The sequence below is a fragment of the Lipomyces arxii genome (genome assembly GCF_038497795.1).
Source record: "Lipomyces arxii strain Phaff 12-163 unplaced genomic scaffold V1512scaffold_8, whole genome shotgun sequence".
NCBI lineage: Eukaryota > Fungi > Ascomycota > Lipomycetes > Lipomycetales > Lipomycetaceae > Lipomyces > Lipomyces arxii.
Window position 1 is genome coordinate 340,665 of NW_027117707.1, and position 20,855 is coordinate 361,519.

General features: G+C 43.1%; 12 protein-coding genes across 12 annotated transcripts; 6 read left to right on the forward strand and 6 right to left on the reverse strand.

The window, feature by feature from the left end:
* Positions 1-1,554: 1,554 nt before the first annotated feature.
* On the reverse strand, positions 1,555-3,006 carry V1512DRAFT_263243 (P-loop containing nucleoside triphosphate hydrolase protein). Its single transcript, XM_066916455.1, has 3 exons — positions 2,683-3,006; positions 2,573-2,636; positions 1,555-2,522 (listed from the first exon to the last, which is right to left on the reverse strand). The coding sequence occupies exons 1-3, from the start codon at positions 2,972-2,974 to the stop codon at positions 1,763-1,765; spliced, it is 1,116 nt and encodes a 371-aa protein (XP_066771435.1). The 5' UTR covers positions 2,975-3,006; the 3' UTR covers positions 1,555-1,762.
* A 94-nt stretch (positions 3,007-3,100) lies between these two features.
* Positions 3,101-4,156, forward strand: V1512DRAFT_263244 (uncharacterized protein). Its single transcript, XM_066916456.1, has one exon. The coding sequence runs from the start codon at positions 3,195-3,197 to the stop codon at positions 4,050-4,052; it is 858 nt and encodes a 285-aa protein (XP_066771436.1). The 5' UTR covers positions 3,101-3,194; the 3' UTR covers positions 4,053-4,156.
* On the reverse strand, positions 4,090-5,790 carry V1512DRAFT_164584 (cyclophilin-like domain-protein). Its single transcript, XM_066913084.1, has 5 exons — positions 5,670-5,790; positions 5,323-5,617; positions 5,137-5,264; positions 4,960-5,087; positions 4,090-4,912 (listed from the first exon to the last, which is right to left on the reverse strand). Exons 2-5 carry the CDS (start codon positions 5,424-5,426, stop codon positions 4,127-4,129), a joined length of 1,146 nt encoding a protein of 381 aa, XP_066771437.1. The 5' UTR covers positions 5,427-5,617; positions 5,670-5,790; the 3' UTR covers positions 4,090-4,126.
* Positions 5,791-6,732: 942 nt separating this feature from the next.
* V1512DRAFT_208146 (S-adenosylmethionine decarboxylase) lies at positions 6,733-8,029 on the forward strand (the record flags this gene model as incomplete). The annotated part of the gene is made up of 2 exons (XM_066913430.1): positions 6,733-6,859; positions 6,912-8,029. 2 exons carry the CDS (start codon positions 6,733-6,735, stop codon positions 8,027-8,029), a joined length of 1,245 nt encoding a protein of 414 aa, XP_066771438.1.
* Positions 8,030-8,268: 239 nt separating this feature from the next.
* On the forward strand, positions 8,269-11,729 carry V1512DRAFT_239115 (uncharacterized protein; the record flags this gene model as incomplete). The annotated part of the gene is made up of 7 exons (XM_066914195.1): positions 8,269-8,310; positions 8,370-8,524; positions 8,586-8,642; positions 8,698-8,712; positions 8,770-8,874; positions 8,925-10,563; positions 10,609-11,729. Exons 2-7 carry the CDS (start codon positions 8,504-8,506, stop codon positions 11,727-11,729), a joined length of 2,958 nt encoding a protein of 985 aa, XP_066771439.1. The 5' UTR covers positions 8,269-8,310; positions 8,370-8,503.
* Positions 11,703-12,815, reverse strand: V1512DRAFT_239119 (GPI-GlcNAc transferase complex, PIG-H component-domain-containing protein). The gene is made up of 2 exons (XM_066914196.1): positions 12,132-12,815; positions 11,703-12,084 (listed from the first exon to the last, which is right to left on the reverse strand). Exons 1-2 carry the CDS (start codon positions 12,696-12,698, stop codon positions 11,932-11,934), a joined length of 720 nt encoding a protein of 239 aa, XP_066771440.1. The 5' UTR covers positions 12,699-12,815; the 3' UTR covers positions 11,703-11,931.
* Positions 12,816-12,976: 161 nt separating this feature from the next.
* V1512DRAFT_263256 (40S ribosomal protein uS2) lies at positions 12,977-14,184 on the forward strand. The gene is made up of 3 exons (XM_066916457.1): positions 12,977-13,133; positions 13,273-13,343; positions 13,394-14,184. Exons 1-3 carry the CDS (start codon positions 13,041-13,043, stop codon positions 14,022-14,024), a joined length of 795 nt encoding a protein of 264 aa, XP_066771441.1. The 5' UTR covers positions 12,977-13,040; the 3' UTR covers positions 14,025-14,184.
* On the reverse strand, positions 14,072-15,271 carry V1512DRAFT_263259 (uncharacterized protein). The gene is made up of 4 exons (XM_066916458.1): positions 14,938-15,271; positions 14,709-14,886; positions 14,525-14,658; positions 14,072-14,475 (listed from the first exon to the last, which is right to left on the reverse strand). The coding sequence occupies exons 1-4, from the start codon at positions 15,190-15,192 to the stop codon at positions 14,275-14,277; spliced, it is 768 nt and encodes a 255-aa protein (XP_066771442.1). The 5' UTR covers positions 15,193-15,271; the 3' UTR covers positions 14,072-14,274.
* Positions 15,272-15,785: 514 nt separating this feature from the next.
* On the reverse strand, positions 15,786-17,290 carry V1512DRAFT_247930 (pseudouridine synthase; the record flags this gene model as incomplete). The annotated part of the gene is made up of 3 exons (XM_066914509.1): positions 15,786-16,997; positions 17,043-17,172; positions 17,220-17,290. The coding sequence occupies 3 exons, from the start codon at positions 17,288-17,290 to the stop codon at positions 15,786-15,788; spliced, it is 1,413 nt and encodes a 470-aa protein (XP_066771443.1).
* A 666-nt stretch (positions 17,291-17,956) lies between these two features.
* Positions 17,957-19,182, forward strand: V1512DRAFT_263261 (transcription initiation factor IID, 18kD subunit-domain-containing protein). The gene has a single exon (XM_066916459.1). It carries the CDS (start codon positions 17,992-17,994, stop codon positions 19,078-19,080), a length of 1,089 nt encoding a protein of 362 aa, XP_066771444.1. The 5' UTR covers positions 17,957-17,991; the 3' UTR covers positions 19,081-19,182.
* Positions 19,175-19,849, reverse strand: V1512DRAFT_271303 (uncharacterized protein; the record flags this gene model as incomplete). The annotated part of the gene is made up of 1 exon (XM_066917636.1): positions 19,175-19,849. The coding sequence occupies one exon, from the start codon at positions 19,847-19,849 to the stop codon at positions 19,175-19,177; it is 675 nt and encodes a 224-aa protein (XP_066771445.1).
* A 73-nt stretch (positions 19,850-19,922) lies between these two features.
* V1512DRAFT_263263 (uncharacterized protein) lies at positions 19,923-20,800 on the forward strand. The gene has a single exon (XM_066916460.1). It carries the CDS (start codon positions 19,950-19,952, stop codon positions 20,715-20,717), a length of 768 nt encoding a protein of 255 aa, XP_066771446.1. The 5' UTR covers positions 19,923-19,949; the 3' UTR covers positions 20,718-20,800.
* The last annotated feature ends 55 nt before the right edge of the window (positions 20,801-20,855 follow it).

The following is a 20,855-nucleotide window of genomic DNA, read 5'->3' on the forward strand; positions in this document are numbered from 1 at the left end:
TGGGCATTCCCATTGGCATTCCTATTGGGAACCCCATGGGACCAGGAAGTGCAAAAGGCATTCCCATACCACCAGACATTTTAGCCATACGTTCACGAATAGCCATACGCCGAGCAACTTCGGAATCAATCTCTTCTCCTTCCTCCTCCTCCTCCTCCTCTTCCTCCTCGTCTTCACCCCCATTTTGATTTTCCTCCTCGTACTCGTTTTCATTTTCATCATCTGCGTTAGCAGCAGAATCTTCTTCAAGCTCTGGTACAATGGGACCATGCACGATTGAGAGATTGGCGAGATTGTCTTCGACATCTGAGACATTTCCAGTAGGTTCTTCTTCAAGACCAATAGCATGCGAATCATACGATTCAGATTCGTCAAGCGATTGACGCGCACTAACCGGTTGAGGAATCGGCGGCAATGCTTCTGGTACTAACTCTAGCTCAGGCTCCATATGTCTCTGGTCGATACTCCGACGAGGAGCAGAGGCATCGCTTAACTCTTCAGATTCCGCAATCTCTTCTGGAGCTTTAGCCAATTGCTGTGACGGATGTTTGGCATGCTTCCCTTTCTTCTTTGTAGTTTTTGCCGTCGCTGCAGCATGCTGTTGCATCTGCATCTGTTGCAGTAATGCTATTCTATCTTTCAGACTCGTTCCGCCAGTGTTGATGGCATCATGCGATGAATGAACGTCTTCAGAATAAATTTCTTCGGAGCTTGTTCTGGGACTTGCTGGTTGCTCGACTGGTGGAGGCGCGGACTTAGGAGCAGATTGTGAGATAGGCGGAATGTATGCAGATGGCGCCGCTGGTACAAATTGCTTCTTAGCAAACGACTGTACCGAAGGTTTAGCTTGCGGAGTGATCGGAGACGCATTGTTTGTGTTGAACGCCGCAATTCTATCTTTGAATGAGCTTTTCACCGTGGATGGCTCTGGGGATTGCGCAAAAACAATAGCAGCAGACGCGACTGATGCCGAGGCTTGAACAGGTGCCTGAACAGATGCCGGTGTAGTATAAACAGCAGAGACAGGATTCGGCTTTGATTCAAGACCAGAAACATGTTGTTCAAATTCTGGAGTGAGGTCCTTTGAAGCAGACACAGCGGGAGTGTAACTGGCGACTGGAGCAGGAGCAGACACAGGTTGCTCGATAACCGATGCTCGTTGAGGTCTCGACGGGTGGGACGGAACCTTTGGGCCTTCCTCAAAAATCTCAACGAAATTCCGAGGAAACATTCCTTCATGAATCCCACCAGCCGCATCAAAATACCGACCTTCGAACCACTCGTCGTCGACTTCTGTGATTACAGTTATGATCTGGGACGCTGGGAACGACAGATCATCTGGATGGTCGGAGATGTACTCGTAAAGTGCTTTAACCTTAAAAGGCGTTGCGGGAGTAGCCATTTTGGATTCTGATCAGAGACAATTGCTAAAATCCAATTAGATTAAAAATTGCCAGAAAACTGACGAGTGTGAAATGGTCACTTTGTACTGGTTGTTAGAAGTTGAGCTGCAGTGAGGATGACTGCTGGTGCATACGGTATCCAGCAATGCCGTCAGTGGCTAAACATGTTACATTTATGCTGAACTATGTTCTGCTTATGAACAATCCCATTCAAAGAGATTCTAAAGAAACTAGAAACATTAAATACTAGTACAATACTACTTAAATACAAGTCAATTGTGTCTCTTTATGAAATATATTGCAAGAAACTGTCTGGCTCAGACTGAGTCGGGTCAGAATTTTCACAGTCTTCCCGTACACTATTCCACATCAGGAGCTCGCTGTGTGGAAGATTCATCTTGTGTAGTTTGCTTGATATTTCTCGTAATAAAAAAGTCGTTAGTCTTTAACGGCCGTAGTTTCACGTCAGTATCCGCCTTTGCTGCATTTTTAATGCCATCCGTATAGTGTTCGCTAAAATATTCACGAGCGGGAACCATTGCTGCATCACGACAGGCCTCCTGAATGTAACTACCACTCAAACCAACTGTTTCTGCAACGACTGCCTCTAAATCAAAATTAACATCTAATTCAGTACCCTTCAGCATCAAGTGTAAGATACGCCGACGCTGATCGGCATTCGGGAGTTTAATGGCAAATCGTTTAGGCATTCTTCTCAAAAAAGCGGAATCAATGTCATTTGGCCTATTTGTCGCACCTAACACTAAGATCCTGCCATCACTAGTCAACCCGTCCCAGAGAGTCATAAATTCAGCTTTGAGCATTGAAATCACCTCATGTTCATTGCTCTGCCGTTCTCGAAGGAAAGAGTCTATTTCATCTATAAATATAATTGATGGCTGAAGTTTTCTGGCTAGTGAGAAAATAGCGGCAACAATTTTGTTCGATTCGCCAAACCATTTGTCTAAAATTGACGATATCTTGATGTTAATGAATGTTGCTGAACTTTCTGCAGCAAGTGCTTTGGCTAGCATTGTCTTTCCACATCCTGGTGGTCCATATAAAAGAACGCCTTTCGGAGCTTGTAGTAGAGGTGAATTTTGAGAGAACACTCCTGGCCTAGTATCAATCAGTAATGAGAGCAAGTAACAGACAGAACAATTACACACATAGTTAACGGGTATAGAACACTTTCGCGTAATTCCTTTATAATATCTTCCAGACCACCAATGTCTATTGAGTCAGTATTGAGCACCATCCTTTTTTTCACGGCATATACCTTCAAAACCGAGATGGATATCTTCCGGAGCAATTACTTCAGCCATGATATTCATTTCGTACTCATTCAGCCCTTCCAAATCCAAGTCCGGCCTTTTCAATTTCAATTTCTTAAGCGCGTCATTAGCTGAAGCCTTGCGCTTTGGCTTGGACTCGATTGCCAGCATCTGACGCATGAGACTTGATATCATGTACGACGATATTGCTGATCCTACTAAGAACAGCAGAAACCGGACTTGCCATCCTGGACCTGCAGAAGAAGACTGGGATGTCGGCCATGAGAATCCGAACATTCTTTACTGCTTTACAAAGTAATACTTGACTGTCGCCGTAGAGTTTTGCCGCGACATGAGGTTTCGCCATGTTCTACACCTTTGAGCCGCACCGTTGAAGACCATGACATCTGTAGTACTTAATCATTTCAGACTGACTAAACAGATAGTGAATTGACAGCAATTGCTTAGAAAGGGTTGGTTTCCATAGGATGCACTTTGGTGTACAGTAAATTTCATAATGACAAATCAGCAAACTGCATCTGTTAACATCACTGCGCAGCAGTTGCTCGATACATTCTCAAATCCATCTCTAACCCCGACTGCATATCTTAACTCAATTCTTCCGTCATACAAGCCTTCAAATACAACGGTCTCCCAGTTACACACTGAGGTTGTTTCTATTTTTTCTTCATTAGACCATGCTACACAGGATCTCATAGCAAAGCTTGAGCGAGTTGTCACAGAAATGCTATCGTCTGCACAACGGCTGAAATACGAAGTCGAGCTACTAGCAAGCGATGTTGAGCAATTGGATTCAACAATGCAGACTGACTTGAAGCCACGTGTTGACAATGACATTGCGTTGAAAAGTCCAGCGATGCAACGCCTCGAGAAGTTGGATCTTGTGCGCCGTAACCTTATTCGTGTGTTAGACACTTTTGCTGAAGCGAAGAAAATAGATGCTGACATAAGGGTCGGTGGGAGTGGTAAATTAGAAGACAGCATACACAATCTCCTGGCCGAAGGAAAGTTTAAGCTCGCAAGTGATGAAGTTGAACGATTAAGCAAAGTAATGGAGGTTTGGAAAGGTACGAAGGAATATCAGGCGAAAACAGAGTTTGCGTCAAGGCTTCGAAAGCTTGTACAAGATACCATAACAAGAAGTGAGAGTACTGCGAGTGACTCTGCAAGCATCAGGACCGAGTCAGTTGCATCTACTCCAGCGGCAGGTAGAAGTCCGGCTCCTCCTAGCAATGCTTTCGACAGACAGCAGGATTATCCCAACGTAAGGGCTTCGGCTGACTTCCTACGACATGAAGCCAGAGAAGGATACTTGGGCTTGATTGAATCTTTAAAGAAGATACGGCAAGCGTGAATTTTATACGATTTGCATTCCTTTGTACAATATCGATTGATTTTTTCATGACCCTATGATACACAAACTAGCTGTTACTCACGATATTTCATATTTCCTCGTCCCTTGTACTTAACTTGAGGCGGGCTCTTGCTCCTCTCTCGATCATTTTTTTTGTCATTGTCGTCGTATGCTAGCCGACTAGATCGAGCACGGTCATTGAATCTCTGATCATTATCACGAGCCAGCCAATCGTTGGCATGCCTATTTTTGTCTTTGTAACCGTCTCTGCGATTATTATCATGTCGAATCCTACCACGATCTCGCCTCAGTGGCCCATCGTGAGACTCGTGTAATCCAGTGGGACTTGCCCGTTTTCGGTTTTGGTATCGGGGCCTATCCCACCTGTCATCCGAGTCTTCGGTACGAAGCAGTGGATTTCGGGGAAGCTGCAAAGCTTGTTTCTCTTTCGTAAGTTGTTTTGGAGGGAGAGCTGGCGAAGCAGTCCCGCTGCGAGACTGGCGAGAAGACTGGCTGTCGGACCTGCCGCTAGAAGTTCTTGAAACACTACGCGACAAACTCCGGCTTCCTGATAAGCTTTTGAAAGAACTTCGCAATTCACTTCTGGAGGAGCTACGTGATGCACTTCTACCACGTTTTGAAGACAGTTTTGATAATTCTTTCGCATCAACTACCTTCGACTTCTTTTTGAAAAGCAGTTCCCCGCATTTAGTTATCTTCGGTTCGTGTCCTTCAACTGGTCTATCATCATTGTCTGGATCTGTAAGAACATTTGCAAAGTCGTCTAAAACATTCATGCTTTCTTGAGTCAAACGCCCAAACACAACATTCTTCTGATCTAAGTCAGGACAGGGAATTAACTAAAACTATAAGCTTCTTCACTGTTACTTTACAGATATTGACTTACAGTTATGAAAAACTGGCTTGCATTAGTATTCGGTCCCTTGCTTGCCATACAAACTAGTCCTCGCTCGTCAATCGATCTCCAGCCGATATTTTCGTCGTCAAAAGTACGACCATATATGGATATGCCGCCTGAATGTGCATTAGACTAAGACCAACTCATACAAAGCATGTAACTAACCTGTACCGTCATTATTCTCAATATCGCCTCCCTGAACCATAAAATCTGGATCAGCAATGATGCGATGGAAAATGCTGTTTTGATATGACAATTTGGGTCCCCTTTCACCAGTACATAAACACCGAAAGCTATTGATCAAAAAGTTAGTCACTTAGAAGCAAATCTATTTATCAAACCAGATCATACTTCTCACACGTTTTAGGGACATCGTTAACAAACAGTTCAATCGTTAGACGACCTGATATATCTAATGATTTTATATCTAAAAATACGCGTGGTAAAGGCGCCATCGATCCTCTTTACCGCCGAATTCCAACCAAAGTAATCTTCTTAAATACAGATGGACTTGTGGAAGATCACTTTGATTCAGTATATTATATAGTGCACCTCCTCAATGTGGCTCAAACAAAATGCAATAAAGTTGTGGCGCAACTATTTTGAAAACTTCAAACTCTGACTCGACCAGTGAAATCTCGCGAAACTTTATATTTAATTAGTTATAAGCTCAAAAATGCTAAGTTAGATGTAAGTACTTTATAACAAAACTAAGTTCTGGAAGGTTTAACTTATAAACCTTGTGCTACACTCAGCGCTTTAAACAAAACTTTGTTAGTACTTGTCTACCCTCTTTGACACAGTTCAAGTCAGCCCCTGATCTCGTTGACGTTGCGTTTAAAACTTTAATTGACATCATTACTTAATGAAGAGATAGACGCGGAAATTGTGATATTGTGCACTGTACATATAAAAATTATAAGTTAAATTAATCGCATTTAACACTGACTAAAAAATGCCATCAAAGGACTAGTCTGCGTACTTGGGAGCGTGGCGAACTCCCAATGGTAGGTCTGGTTTCAACTGGACGTCAAGAAACTTTAACAAAATGTGTTTGGTGCAAATCGCATTTTAAAGTTTTGGAACTAAACCTTCTACTAATTAGTAATTAGTTATAAATATATACTAGAGCTTTAAAGTTTTATGACTAAGCAAATATAAAGTTTTCCGAGATTTTGCTGGTTGAATCCGCCACGATAAAATTTTGGAGCCTTTCAAAGTGCTTCTTCACTTCTCAAACCCGATCAGCTTTTCTAAGCGAACTTGGTGATTTTAGATAAAGCCCTGATCATAGTTTAAAAGCGCTGATCCTCTGAGTAGTATTTTTATTATAAAGGAGCACTCAGCAGTGACCATCTAACAGGCTTTGATTTTCTTTTTTGAACTCACAGAGACAGTCCGGATTTAACTCTTGTGCTGTGTGCCCTGTATGGACAAGGAGCTTCTACGACGCTTTCCCTGCCCTCCAAAGTAAGTGAAATTGTTAATGCTTTTGATAAAGTATATTTCGGTTGCATATGGTGTAGTTCATTAACAAACATCCGAAATAGACCTAGATAATACTTCTCTTGTTGTTTGTCCTTCCCGATCGGTTTACGATCGTCAGATTCTCAATATCTACAGCATTTTGCCGCCCGAGTCCCCCGTCGCTGTCGCCATAAAAAGTTTATAGGCGACACTTTATTTAGGAGAGCGGTAGCATTTATTGTAACGACCTAGAGTTATCAGTTTCTCTAAGATTCAGTGCATATACATTGAAAGATGGTATCTCCCACTTCGATTTCTATAAATGGCCATGATGACTATAACCCTGCCAATCAGCTAGAGAATTCTTACTCTGTTAACCACCAGACTTCAGTCACTCTCGATTCTACTAATGCCTTTGAAGGTTTGTTATTTTACACGATTGAAATTTTTGTCACGTGCTTATAGTGTTGCAGGCCCGGAAAAGCTCCTAGAGGTATGGTTTGCGCCAGATAGATACAATCTTCCTCGTACGATGGCAGACGATGGTCTAAAATCCGTGTCTCGTGAGTCTTGGGAAGAAATGCTCGATTTGGTACATTGCAAGGCCTTGTCTGTTATTGGAACTGCTGAAATGGACGCATATCTTCTTTCGGAGTCGTCCATGTTTGTTTTTCCACATAAGATTATTCTGAAAACCTGTGGCACAACAACATTACTAGCTGGACTTCCTCGTTTACTTGAAATTGCTCGAACAGAGGCGAGGTATCCTACAGGACTAGAGCCATGGCGAGTGTTTTACTCACGCAAGAATTTTATGTTTCCTGATCGTCAACCACATCCTCACAGATCGTGGAAGGACGAGGTCAAGTATCTTGACTGTCACTTTTCCAACGGATCAGCATACATGGTTGGTCGAATGAATTCCGATCACCACTGGTACTTGTATTCTGCCAAGCGTGATGCCAGCGCATCTGCTGTCGCCGATCCGTCACTCGTAAACAGTATTATTGAGGAAGGCAGATTTGAAGACGAGACTTTGGAAGTTCTCATGACGGGACTTGATCCCAAGAAGGCACTGCAATTCTACAATGACCGCCTTGTGCCAGATACAGCGTCTGATTCAGGAGCCTCCACATCATCTGCTGAGGACCTTGATCCAGGCCACATTGGTGGTGCAGAAGTAACATCTAGATGTGGACTTGGAAAGTTGTATCCTTCGTCGCGCATTGACGCTTTCTCGTTTTCTCCTTGTGGATATTCCGCTAATGGTATTACTGATACGACTCGAAACTACTTCACTGTTCATGTCACACCGGAGCCTGACTTCTCGTATGCTTCGTTTGAGACTAACGTGCCATCGACTGTCTCTGGAATGAAGCCATTGGAATTGGTTAATCATGTTGTGAACATTTTCGGTCCGTCTAGATTTAGTGTCACGATGTTTGAGACTCGGGGAGCGAAATCAAGTTTTGCTGATACGGCGGTGAAAGATTTGCCCTCTTCAGAGTTGCCGGGGTATTCTAAGATTGATAAAATCGTATACGAACTTGACGAGTACGATTTGGTGTTTTTGGCGTTTGAAAAGGTTTAGGCTCAGAAAATAGCACGGAACGTTTTACTTTTTTCTTGTTGCAATTAGATATCATAGAAAAAGCTATATTTTTTTTGTTTGGTGTTTGTGCATGTGAGCTTATCGAGATGGAGTTTTTGCATAAAAATGTGCGTTGTGTCTTTGTATAACGTTAACTCCATATGAATTTATGCACAGACATAATTAGCAAAATTGTGGATTAGCATAAATCATTAATAAATACTATTAGTATTGCTAAGAGCAAAGTTCTATATAGAAGTGTACATGGAAGACCGGAAGTGGTCAGTATTTTTGTTACAGTTCGTCAAGTTAACCCTGAATATCTAAAAGTTAAAACCAGCAAAACGAGGTTTCTTAAATTATTTCCTTTGAATCACATCCACCACGTTTGGTGATATTTTAATTCATCGTAGTCTACTATCTCAGTCAGAATTGGTCCTTGACTGAGTAGTGAATGTTTTGCTATTGACGGAAATGACTACAACTAGTCGTTTGGTAAGGCAAATCCTGGATAACATGTGAAACTCTTAGAATGTGAATACTGATCTGTTGATAGTACTATAGCGAAGATGCTGTTTATACAAATGATCAGAACAATATTGGAATAGTCGAGGTAAAATATAGTGTATTATTTGTATTTGTACAAAGCTGATACATTTATTCGATAGAGAACATGGCATGACGTGAGTATAGGCGGATAAGCGAAGCGATTAAGAATGTGTTGACATATATCGATACAGACTGTCAGAGACTACACAAATGACAAATACGCAAATGAAATGCTAGATGGACCACCTGAGATTGTGGAGTACTATTTCAGATGGGGTTTGCCTCCACGTGGTTGGGTAGGTCAATCGGCTTACAAATGTGAAATACTCAGTACTGATGTTAGCAGACTATTGTGGCAGAAACACTAGGCCGCCGTGTTGTTCCAGATGCAGCCCTTCGTTTGATAGATCGTTCTTTTTCATGCGGTGACATTTGCAAACGTTCGCCTCTTGATTCACAGTCTGGCACTATTCTGGATGTCAAGATCACAGTCTCTTTGCAACATACACTTACTAATCATGTTGTTCATAACGTTCCTGGAGATGAAATTCAGTTATATCTTTTTCCGGAACAGGGTCAGTTTGTGAGCGATGGTGTGTCTCGAGTGGGTGAGATTGCGGCAACCTCTTACAGAGCGGCAATTCATTTACGCAATGGTAGCATGCTTTGGGTTGACGACGCACTTGAACTAGAGACCATAGTCTCTCCAAGTGCATCACCTATTGCTCCGGAAGGTGGTATAGCCCCCAGGTCTATTGCTGAGACAACAGAAGTGGTATTCCCTCATCAGACCGTATCCACTGATCGTGAAAATATTCGAAGAGGTCGATGGATATATGGTGGATACGATCCACAGACACCGCCTATAGGTACGGTATTAAAATCTGAGGTTCAAGGAGTCAGTGTTCGGTGGCTGCCTCAAGGCGAAGAAGATTACTTTGAAGTTGACGATGTCGGTTACTCAAAACTACGGGTTTTTTCGGACAAGATGGACAGTGCAAATTGGACTGTAGGAGACCGTGTGGTTTTTAAGGACCACTTGGGTGCATATGAGAAGTATGGCATGTCGAAGGTTGGCCGTGAAAGATATGGCGGAATTGACGTGAATACGCTGATTGTGAGCGCTACTCATACTACCGTCAAAATTCTGTGGCAGGACCTGACTATCAGTTTTGAAGAGGCTGTGGATTTAAGTCCTTATCTCCTGGTTGATGATCATGACGTTTGGCCAGGCGAGTATGTTGGCAGGAAGGATATGAACAAAGCGCCGTTGGAAGATCTCGAAATTGAATTGGATTATACACAGATTGGTGTTGCGCAGGAGGTGAATGCTAAGGAAAGAACAGCAAGAGTACGCTGGTTTACGGACAATGATAAACTGACGCCAGATAACATTTCGAGTACGATTGATGATGTAAGTTTCTACGAACTGGTACCTCATCCTTTAATCAGTTACGGAGTGGGTGATTTTGTGTATCTACCGCATACTCCTTATTTCAGCTCAGATGGTCAATCTCGCTTGGATGCTGAAGAAGATTCTGGAGGTATAATGTCTTCTCTGGCGAGGGCTATTTTATCCCAAGGGAATCACCAGTTGACCCAGCTAGCACGTTCCTTCTTACCTCTTCAGTCCGGGCAATCGACTCCTGTCTATGGCAGTGCAGATGCAAGTGCCGCAGATTCTAATGAACACTTGCCAACGATTTGCGACTGGTATGGCCAGATTGAGTCTTTAAATTTGGATGGCTCAGTCACTGTTCGGATTGGATTTGCTGATCCCATAAAAGAAGCTGTTTATCCAGCTAGTGTACTTGTAGGTGCACCCGAAGACGATGATGATGAAGATGATGATGAAGATGACGATGATTACGACGATGACGATGACGAAGACGATGACGAAGACGAAGACGAAGACGATGACGATGACGATGACGATGACGATGACGATGACGATGACGATGACGATGACGATGACTTTATCATGAGTCTTGGAGACGAAGAGCTGGGAACTGATGGTCATCGACGCTCAGAAACAGTTCGGCATCTGATGATGCCTACTGCTGCTGCGGCGGCGGCGGCGCGTACTGCACATGGCCACGAAATTGACGCCGAAGACTCGTCATGGGTTGATAGTGACGACAGCGAAGATTATGGCACTGGAGTGGAAGAAGGATCAGAGAAGGAAAGTTTGAGTTCACCGGTGTCAGATGTCGAGTCTCTTCAGGTCCGAAGCTTGGGAGGAGTTTCTGCTCCTCCGCCGTTGGCTAGGCAAGAGTCTGCTCTGTCGGAAATGTCAATAATGCCTGTGTCGGGACCTGCTCAATTTTTAATTCTCGATGCTGAACCCGATGAGCATCATCATTACTCAAACAAGCCTCCCGCGACAGTCAACCATCGCAGAATAGCTCGCGAAAGAAAAATTTTGAACACATCATTGCCTAAGGGTATTTATGTTCGCTCGTACACGAACCGTCTGGATTTGTTCAAAGCTCTTATTATTGGGCCGGCGGGTACACCTTACGAACTTGCGCCGTTTGTGTTTGACATATATATTAACTCGCAATTTCCTACTCAGCCTCCAGACTGCTATTTTCATTCGTGGAATACAAATGGTGTAGGTCGGGTAAATCCTAACCTGTATGAGAACGGCAACATTTGTTTGTCGCTGTTGGGGACATGGCCAGGTGAGCAGTCATCTGAGAAATGGAATTCGGAAACGAGTTCGATTCTACAGCTTCTTGTAAGTTTACAAGCTTTGGTTTTGAATAACACTCCGTACTTTAACGAGGCTGGGTATGATGCTATTCAAGGCACAGAGTCATCTACTATCAGCTCGTCGCTGTATTCGGAAAGAACATTTGTTCTGTCTCGAGGGTTTATTTTATTCGCTCTGCAGCATGATATTCACGAGTTCAACAACGTGATCGAGTGGATATATTATGAGAAGGGATATTTAAAAGAAGCTCTTGAATGGGAGCGCAAAATCCTTGAAGGTGAAGACTGCATCATGACAGAGAGCGAGGTCTCGGGCACTGACATATCCGGTCGTATAATGAAGGTCACTAAAGGTGCAAAGACGTTGTTGCAGAAAAACTATAACAGTCTAATTCGTATTTTTGAGGAGCGCCAAGCGACGAGCCGATCGGGATAGTTTCATCATGGTGTTTTGGAGTTTTGATTATAGATTGCATGTATACGGTTAATATTTTGCTTTGTTTGCGAGGTATGCTGCATATACTTCTTTTGCACCCGTGTTTATTGTGTTCTTTGCTAACACGAGGTCCTGTAACATATGCATTTTATCCTCTTAATATACAATTACTCCCAAATCTTACAAATTCCCCATTGATTTTCTACATCCTCCACTGTTTGGAATCCGTGATCTGCACTGTATCACGCACGGTATAAGTGTCTTTGCCTATTGAGATTGACGTCGGTTGCTGGTATAAACAGCGCCTAATATCTCGCCATATATCCTCTAAAACAGCACGTTTGGGCAAAAGATTCTGTATCAAATCAGTAGAAGTGTGGCAGCGACGGATGATATACTTACAGGGAACACAACCAGTAAACGTTCGCGATCTTTAACAACGACGGCCAAGAAATAGATAACACCAAGACCGTGGAATCCTTCGTGCAAAATTACATCTTGAATCAATTCCAGTGGAATGAACTGTGATGATCTTGAAAGTATTGTTGTTCCGGTGGACGACAATTGGATGCCAAAGTCATGCAAAATGAGAATGCTGTCTTCAGTATATTCTCGATTCCAGAACGTCCAAAGCAGCAAGATTGAAGCCGCCACAACTTCAAAGTCATCGTTAAGAGAGTATACAAATGTTGACCTTAACATGATTCTGTCTTCAATAGTGACTGCGAAGTCTTGTAGTAATGCAATTGGTATGCTAGAAAACGACCATGTTCTGCGTGCAACCGCCACCACAAACAAATAAGTTGCAAATATCCTAAGAACCGTTCGGAATAGTGAGAAGAGTGTTTTTGAGGAAGGTTTATTCGATATCGTGTATTTCACTGTTGTTGCTGATGGAGTCGTCCGTTTGATAATAAGCCCATTCGTTGAAACTGTAGTCTCAACTCTACCAGAGCCCATATATGCCATCTCTGACACTACTCTTCAGAATTGCTCAATTTATATCACCGCATCAATTGGCCTATGACTGCTGATGGGTTATTTTGTCGAATCTCATTGCAAATAGACAGAGTTTAAGCGTTCGGCACATTCAAGTTGTGAGTGAGTTGTGAGTGATATCAACTTATCACGTGACTACGACCTACACCGTGACACATATATCATATAGGGCTTTTAGCAGTCACGCAGCACATTTGGTTTGCCACTGGAACGACCCGAGAGTCGCGTTGGGCATCGTCGAGAGTCTAGCAAGAGAATTCACGAACAATTTAAACATCAAATTTCATCGCAGCGAATTTTACAGCAATCGAAATGCCTGCAGTTCCTGAAGCTTTCAACCCGACCCAGCAGGACATCGAGCTCCTTTTGGCTGCTCAGTGCCATCTTGGAAGCAAGAACCTCCAGGTATGTAATCGGTGATTCAAATCAGTTTAGAAGCAATATTATTTTGTCAGATGGACTCTTGTTTCTCAAGATTTGATGTTATTGCGAGAAGAGTTGAAGAAACCATAGTTACGGGGAGCATGACTGACTGGTGGTTTAGACTCATATGGAACCTTACGTCTACAAGACCAGAACTGACGGTGTGAACGTCATTAACATTGGAAAGACCTGGTATGTTCAGTTGTGTATATTGCCATGAAACGGTAGATAACATGCTATAGGGAAAAGCTTGTTCTCGCAGCCCGTATTTTGGTTACCATTCCTAACCCATCTGATGTCGTCGTTGTGTCTGCACGCCCATACGGACAGCGTGCTGCTCTCAAGTTCGCTTCCCACGTTGGTGCTACTGCCATTGCTGGACGGTTTACTCCTGGTTCATTCACAAATTACATTACTCGGTCGTTCAAGGAGCCTAGAATTATTGTCGTCACTGACCCCCGTACCGATGCCCAGGCCATTAAGGAGGCTTCATACGTCAACATCCCCGTCATCGCTCTTTGCGACACTGATTCTCCAACTGACTTTGTCGATGTTGCTATCCCTACTAACAACAAGGGCCGACACTCTATTGGTCTGATCTGGTGGTTATTGGCTCGGGAAATTCTGAGACTGCGGGGGGCTATTTCCCGAACTGAACCATGGAGCGTCATGGTTGATTTGTACTTCTACCGGGATCCCGAGGAGACTGAGAAGGAGGTTATCGAGATTGCCGCTCCTGTTAAGGAGATTGTTGCTGCTCCCGTCGTTGAGGCTACTTCTGACTGGAACGTCGATGTCGTCAGCGCAAACCCTGTTGCTGGATTTGATGCTACTGCTATCACCGCTGACGTCGCTGGCGCAGAGTGGGATTAAAGGAGTTAGACAGGATCAATCTAAAATTAGGAAAAAGAGTACTGTAATTTAAGCAACAATTTTATGTGTTCATATTCGGTTTTGTAATGATACTGCTGAAAAGATACAGACTTCTTTAAGCAAGACTACAGTCTATATAATAAAGTCACCATAATTTTCATTCCAATGGTTCGAAACTACATTTACAAGTCCTGAATTCTCCCCTCCCGAACCCCCTTTTGCTATTAAGTGCTTAGTTGTGTGATAAAGTCTATGACCGCCTAGACTTAAACTGAAACTTCTGTGGACGAATCCGGACGGCAAGTCCAAGTGATGTGATTAGGACCAGGCCCAGAATTACTGGAAACCTAAGACTTAGTACGTTTCGATTGTAGTCTGTGATAGTAGCAAGGCACACAGTCAGATAGCCAAAGACCAAGGCGACGTAGCCGATGACTCTGTGGTATTTGTACTGTACGTGTTAGATGACGACTGCTAAATTTGAAACGTAGTTTATCTACCAAACTCTTCGCTCGAGTGGGTGAGCCGTAAATATGCGGCATCCAGAATTGAGTTATTCCAAGCAGAACATTGCACATGAGAATCATGTATGTAATGAGTCCAAACACCGCATGTGGAGATGCAAAATGCACGCCTAGATAGTAAGTAAGTTTGCTGCTGATACTAAAGTCACAGTGGACGTACCATTATGAGCAGCCTTGTTGAGAAAAATGATGCCAAAAGAGCCAAAGAATGACGCAGCACCGATTATGTTAAAAATGCCATGAACAGTAGCACCTAAAGCTTTCTCTGCGGCAGTTGACGTAGGTTGGACAAGGATGATTGACTGTGCAAGTAAAAGAAATCCAAAATTGTTCAAAGCCTTTACATTAGTTAGAACACGCCAACATCATAACCAGATCTAAAAACATACAGGATGACCGGTGAAGAATATAATGTCATGCCTCATGATATGATAGAAAATATACAGAAAAAATGTAATTGCACCAACTTGAGCAAATATTGACGAAGCAGTTGTATACAGATTTTTGCGAAGACCAACAACAACTTCATCGGGAGACTCGCTGTTGATTGACTGAACACTTTGATTGTCATTCATGTCGAGCGCGGAATCGGCAGATTGTCTACCAGACGACAATAAAAGTGGGTCTTGTTCTCTTGTAGACATAAATACGTGTTCTAATTTACAATCAACCCGAATAATTGGCAAGGAGAGTCAAAGAAAGGAAGACGTGTCACAAATTGGGACTTGTAAAACGATGATGTCTCGTTCTCTAATCTGCTCGCCGCACTGCGTAATCCAAATTCCAGCGATTGTCATATCTCATCTCTGCCGCACTTTTAAAGTTATCGCTCGTTACCCCTGAATCTGTCAACGATTGTCCGTAGTTCGATTGATAGCACACAGTTGCCATCAGAACTGTCTACAATTTATGTTTTAGTATGCTATGCGATTTATTACTAGCAGTCGCACAGTTGTATTAAAAGAACAAGAGCTTGAAAGTGTTTTGTAAATGGTCAGATTTTCTTTTTTGAAGACACATGTAGAACGCTAACCGCTGCCGCCCAATTTTTGAAAGTAAGTCTTTTAGATAATTTGAATTGATAAAGCCTCTTATCAAATACAAACTAAGACTTCTGTTGTACACTCAGACGTTTTTCAACTTCTAATATGCAATTTCGATAGCGTGAGCTCTGTATTTCACGGGCACTTCTTTCAATCGCAATAAACGTAACAGAATTTGTTGCATATTTGCATAATCAACTTTGCGCAGCCACTTCTTTCGGTTCTTCATAGTCTGTTTCGTTTGTAGCTTCTCCCCGGAAAGATGCTAGTCGCCGCTTTTCGATAAATTTGGAATTCGAGTTTACTTTTCCAGTCACGTTCAAAATCTTAGTCTTGCGAGACAGCCATCTGGCGTTCAATTCCTCGAAGCTGCTCATCATTTCCCGCTTTTCCAGTGGGACATATTCTGAGAACCATCTCCCTATTCCGTCACCTGTGTCGACCCGAATCCGTGAAGAGGCGGCATCGCGCGATTTTTCTATTGACCAGGTTTCGACAATGTTGCGCATGGCATACTGAAGCTCGTTTTTAATGACGCCATCGTACCATAGGCCATATGCATCTCCTCTAATATTGCCCGAAGCAGTAGCGGCGTATCTGTTGTTAAAGTCGCTGAGTCCTTTCCATTTGACGTCATCGCCAAACTCGCAGTCATACAATACCAGTGGTATTTCATACGCCATATCGTAAATTGGCTTGCAAGGATATTTCTCGATATCTAGCAGTTGGTTCACCACCGCTGGACTCTCCAGTCCTTGGCCGACAAGCAGCAACACTCCCATGATACACCGGACCTGATGCCATAAAAAGGCGGATCCTTTTAAGTTAAACACGTACAGTTCTTCTTCGGAATTGTCACGATGCCCGTGATTGATGGCCTCAATATTGGCATCGTAGATTGTTCTGACAAAGTTTGTGATTTGTTTTGACCCGTCAATCTTGCAAAAGTTACGAAAGTCGTGAGTGCCAATAATAAAAGCGGCTCCTTGCCGCATCGCGGCAATGTCTAGGTTCTTGCCTCGTGAAACAAAAAAGTATTTGTAATGGCGTGATTTGCAACTAAACCTAGCATTGAACCCTTCGGGTGGATGCAAGCTCGCTTGATAAAATCTGATGTCTGGTGGTAATAGATTGTTGAGCATAGTAATGTATGACAGTTCAATATCATCGTTGGCTTCGTCCTGCTGCTCTTCTGGTGTCAACCTCGATCTGATCCGCAATGATATGACCTGTGCTAATGCAGACACACCTTTGTCTGTTCGACCGCATCTATTGAACTCGCATTTATCTAAATCATCGGGATCTTCTAGTAGTTTGCATGTCGCAAGGGCTTCAAGGATCAAGCCTTCAACGGTCGGTAAAGGTGTTGGTACTTGCTGCACATTCAAACCATTATAATTCCAGCCCTGCTCGAATTAGCGATATCCCTCTGCCATTGCGTAGCCACTTACCATGTATGCAAACTTCAATGCTACGTATCTTGTACTGTGTGCACCAAAGTTAAACTCGCGTGCCTTACTGAACTTGTTCTTCGACTCTGCCGGTCCTTCGAGTTTTGACTGTTCAACTCCATTACCGCTTCTACATCTTGTTAGAAGCCGATCATACATGCAGATTATTACTCATACGCTGATTCTAATTCTTTGATTCGATCAATTAGATCTTTCTTTGTCCAAAATTTATAATCCGCCTTTAGCATTATTTCATTCTCTTGTAAAATTTCTCGTTTAACACTCGCTTTCTGCTGTAACTTTCTGAATTGACCGACGGATGTCCTATACGTCACTGCGTTTACACGTATACAATCGTGCAATCGAAACGATTTATTTGAGACAAAAAATCTACTTCTGTATGCTGATGGCTTGAGAACCCGATTGGCGAGACCTGACATTCACCGCAGTATACAATAGACTCTAGTTTCCATGTAAAACAGGAGTTTGGTTTCGATATTGCTTAAATTTGACGTGACTAAATTAAAAACATTTTTAGGCATAATATTAAGGTTTACGGATTCACTCCTAAAGGCACCTCGATGAGCACACATAGCCAAAAGATACCAATTGAATCACCGTAGATAGATAGTTATATCGCATTGCGTGCTTTTTGATTTCTATTTCTTTTGGGAGAAAAACTACTATCATTGTTATAAGGTTGCCATTTCGCTAGAAAGAAACAAAAAATGAATTTATGCTCGTCTTGCCCAGGCCAAGAAGGCTTAGAATGCCTATTTAAGCCCTTGCAAATAGAGGCGGCCAAGTAAACTAATATTTGCTTAAAGTCCAGATCATTCTGAATATAAAATCTACATTTTATATATTGTTAGTAGCTGACTATAGGTAAATAGATTCTATAGTTTAACTGAAGTAAAGGTCTGTCAAATATAAAGGGTTTTGTGTGCGTATGCGGCTTGAAGCACCGGCCAGTTCATCCAATCTAATCAATCATCGGCCTTGCCAGTTCAATCAAGATACCGTATTGTTAGTTGACTCAATTATCGATATGGCAGACAAGGAGAAGGACAAATACCGCTATAAGCCGGAGATCCAGCAGATGATGTTTGTGTCTGGTGAAACGAACGATCCTCCGACAGAGACAACTTCACTGATAGAAGACATTGTGCGCTCTCAAGTCGTCGAGATGCTGCTTCAAGCTACATCGCAGGCAGCGAGGCGAGGATCACGTTCAATCACTATTGAAGATTTGATTTTTATTATTCGGCACGATCGGGCAAAAGTGAACCGTTTGCGAACATATTTGTCTTGGAAAGACGTACGAAAGAACGCGAAAGATCAAGAGGGAGGCGCAGTGGAAGGTACCGACATGTTGGAAGACGTAGCTGGTGCTGCTGTGGCTGCGCCTACTGGTGCACCTGCCGGTGCAGATCCAATGGGGCCAAAGATTAAAAACCGCAAGTCAAAAGTTAAGTTGCCATGGGATTTATCGAATATGTTTCCGGAACCAATTCCTGACGCGGCAGAGGACGAAGACGGAGGGGCCGGTCCTGATGAAGAAGAACTTGAAGCGAACTTGGCTACTTTACAGCGATTGAAGTCTGCAGATGAGCGCACGAGGCTCATGACAAAGGAAGAGTACGTGCATTGGAGTGAATGCCGTCAAGCCAGTTTCACGTTTCGCAAAGCTAAGCGATTTAAAGATTGGGCCAGTATTTCAGCTTTAACTGATTCCAAGCCGAACGACGACGTGATTGACATTCTTGGATTCTTGACATTTGAAATTGTTGCCGTGCTCACTGAAGAGGCCATTAAGGTCAAGGAAGCCGAGGACGAGTTGGAGATGAGAAGGAGCAAAAGAACCAAGACAAGAAAAACTGAAAGCTTTTTGTTTGATCCTCCAGGCGATGATCAGCGGCCTATTCTTGCGAAGCATGTAGCCGAAGCCTTTAGGAATCTGCAACGAGCAAAGACGAGACAAACCGCTTTAAGAAACTTTGGCGGTGGGCTTGTTCGAACAAGGGCCGTTGTGATTTGAGGAGTTGTTTTTTGCAATAATTTGTTTGGGTACAGCTGGTTTTGTTAATTGTTTTGGCGATTGTTTGTTCTATTTTACAATAATGTACATTATATCAATTCACTTTTGTAGTTCCAAAGTTCCGTATTCCCATCATTTCCTCCATCGCTTTTCGATCACCATCTTCTTCATTTCCTTTGCCTTCTTCATCATCACCGCTTCGAACTCCTGATTTCTTTACCTTTCGCCTCTGCATCCGCTTCTCCCTTCTCATTCTTCGTTCGTCTTCCTCAATCCGTTTCCGTTCCGCGATTCTCTGCTTAATATCATATTCCTGACCATTGTTTGCCGCGTCTCGCTTTTGCCGTAACCACGCCAGCCGATTCCTGACATCGTCCACAGTTGCCCGTACTTGTGTCTCAGTCTGCCCAGACGCGCGTAAATGCTGTTTACTATTCAAATGATCGAGCCATTGTAAACTGTCCTTGTAAGTCAAGTCGCAGACCTCACAGTAGTATCCCGCACCCCGGCCTTTCTTCCCTACTGCTGATGCACCCGCAGGTACGACCACTACCTGGTTCAAATCTTGGTCCAAATTAAGTCTCTGCCTGCGGATCTCAATCTCGTGCGCGTCAGGCGGCGTCACAGCACGCTGAAACCGCGACTCGCGCGCCTGTCGCTCGCGTTCGGCTCGTTCACGGCCTTGCCGGGCTAAAGCTTCCATATCCCAAGCCTGATCAGTCGCATCCGTAGTCGATCCGCCTCCGTAAAATGGCTTTTGGTCTCCCATTATTTTAGTGGGTAAGTCAAAGTCTTGGAAATCAGAGCAGTTGTAAAACTCCCAACCGTCAACAATTTTTCACCTTCACAATTGTTAATTATAGCATAAAATGGCAGAAATAGGCCCAAATCCGAAGTACGGTGGTGAAAATGACACGAAAGAGTTTATCGAGAATCTCAATCGGCTTCCGATTTTCATGACCGAGCTCGACACTACGGACGGTGCAGGTGGGCCGAACATGGCTCTTGAGGCACTGCAAGCGCTTGCATACGAAGGTTCACCTTACGAAGTCGCGAATAATTTCAAGACGCAGGGAAATGAATGTTTTCAGACCAAACAATATAAAGATGCTGTGGAGTTTTACACAAAAGCTATTGCTGCATCGCTCAAAAAAGAAGAGACAGACGAAGGTGTTGCTGAACTAGAAAATGAGGTAGAACAAAACCAGGCAAAAGTAGAAGAACTTTTTGAGCACAAGTCAGACCCAGGAACACGCATAGAAATTCCCGACGAGAACATTGATAAAGAAGAAGCGGCTAGAAAATTACAAATAATTGTCACGGCTTGCTATCTGAACAGAGCAGCCTGTAATCTTGAGCTGCAAAACTACCGCCGAGTCTTAAATGACTGCGCACAAGTGCTCAAGGTTCAGCCTAATAACGCTAAGGCTTACTATAGAAGTGCCAGAGCTTGTCTGGCAATTGACAAGATTGACGATGCTCACGAATGTATCGAACGTGGCCTAGAAATTGAACCAAACAGCTCGTCGTTCAAAGATCTGTCCATTAAAGTCTTCCAGCGCGATGACTATTTATTAAAAGTTGAACATCAAAAAGCCCATAAAGTCGTTGGGAGAAAGATGGTCGTTAACTTCTAAAGCTTTGATTTGTTTCGCATTTCCCGGAGTTGAACATTTTGTACAAAATAGCATAAATCTGACGTTTAATCTGATATACAAAATGATATTTGAAATAGTAAAAACTTGTCTAATCTCTCACAACATAAACTGCAGCCT

What these genes read in the sequence shown, in the direction of transcription:
- V1512DRAFT_263243 (XM_066916455.1), bottom strand. Translation starts at nt 2,974, where the DNA reads ATGTTCGGATTCTCATGGCCGACATCCCAGTCTTCTTCTGCAGGTCCA. An exon ending in TATCCATCTCGGTTTTGAAG is followed by an intron (nt 2,637 to 2,682) that starts GTATATGCCGTG and finishes CTGACTCAATAG; the next exon opens with ACATTGGTGGTCTGGAAGAT. An exon ending in GTTCTATACCCGTTAACTAT is followed by an intron (nt 2,523 to 2,572) that starts GTGTGTAATTGT and finishes GATTGATACTAG; the next exon opens with GCCAGGAGTGTTCTCTCAAA.
- V1512DRAFT_263244 (XM_066916456.1), top strand. Translation starts at nt 3,195, where the DNA reads ATGACAAATCAGCAAACTGCATCTGTTAACATCACTGCGCAGCAGTTG.
- V1512DRAFT_164584 (XM_066913084.1), bottom strand. Translation starts at nt 5,426, where the DNA reads ATGGCGCCTTTACCACGCGTATTTTTAGATATAAAATCATTAGATATA. An exon ending in GTCCCTAAAACGTGTGAGAA is followed by an intron (nt 5,265 to 5,322) that starts GTATGATCTGGT and finishes TTTGATCAATAG; the next exon opens with CTTTCGGTGTTTATGTACTG. An exon ending in TGAGAATAATGACGGTACAG is followed by an intron (nt 5,088 to 5,136) that starts GTTAGTTACATG and finishes ATGCACATTCAG; the next exon opens with GCGGCATATCCATATATGGT.
- V1512DRAFT_239119 (XM_066914196.1), bottom strand. Translation starts at nt 12,698, where the DNA reads ATGGCATATATGGGCTCTGGTAGAGTTGAGACTACAGTTTCAACGAAT. An exon ending in GTTTACTGGTTGTGTTCCCT is followed by an intron (nt 12,085 to 12,131) that starts GTAAGTATATCA and finishes GATTTGATACAG; the next exon opens with AATCTTTTGCCCAAACGTGC.
- V1512DRAFT_263256 (XM_066916457.1), top strand. Translation starts at nt 13,041, where the DNA reads ATGCCTGCAGTTCCTGAAGCTTTCAACCCGACCCAGCAGGACATCGAG. An exon ending in TTGGAAGCAAGAACCTCCAG is followed by an intron (nt 13,134 to 13,272) that starts GTATGTAATCGG and finishes CTGGTGGTTTAG; the next exon opens with ACTCATATGGAACCTTACGT. An exon ending in ATTAACATTGGAAAGACCTG is followed by an intron (nt 13,344 to 13,393) that starts GTATGTTCAGTT and finishes AACATGCTATAG; the next exon opens with GGAAAAGCTTGTTCTCGCAG.
- V1512DRAFT_263259 (XM_066916458.1), bottom strand. Translation starts at nt 15,192, where the DNA reads ATGTCTACAAGAGAACAAGACCCACTTTTATTGTCGTCTGGTAGACAA. An exon ending in CAACAAGGCTGCTCATAATG is followed by an intron (nt 14,659 to 14,708) that starts GTACGTCCACTG and finishes CTTACTATCTAG; the next exon opens with GCGTGCATTTTGCATCTCCA. An exon ending in CCACTCGAGCGAAGAGTTTG is followed by an intron (nt 14,476 to 14,524) that starts GTAGATAAACTA and finishes TAACACGTACAG; the next exon opens with TACAAATACCACAGAGTCAT.
- V1512DRAFT_263261 (XM_066916459.1), top strand. Translation starts at nt 17,992, where the DNA reads ATGCGGCTTGAAGCACCGGCCAGTTCATCCAATCTAATCAATCATCGG.
- V1512DRAFT_263263 (XM_066916460.1), top strand. Translation starts at nt 19,950, where the DNA reads ATGGCAGAAATAGGCCCAAATCCGAAGTACGGTGGTGAAAATGACACG.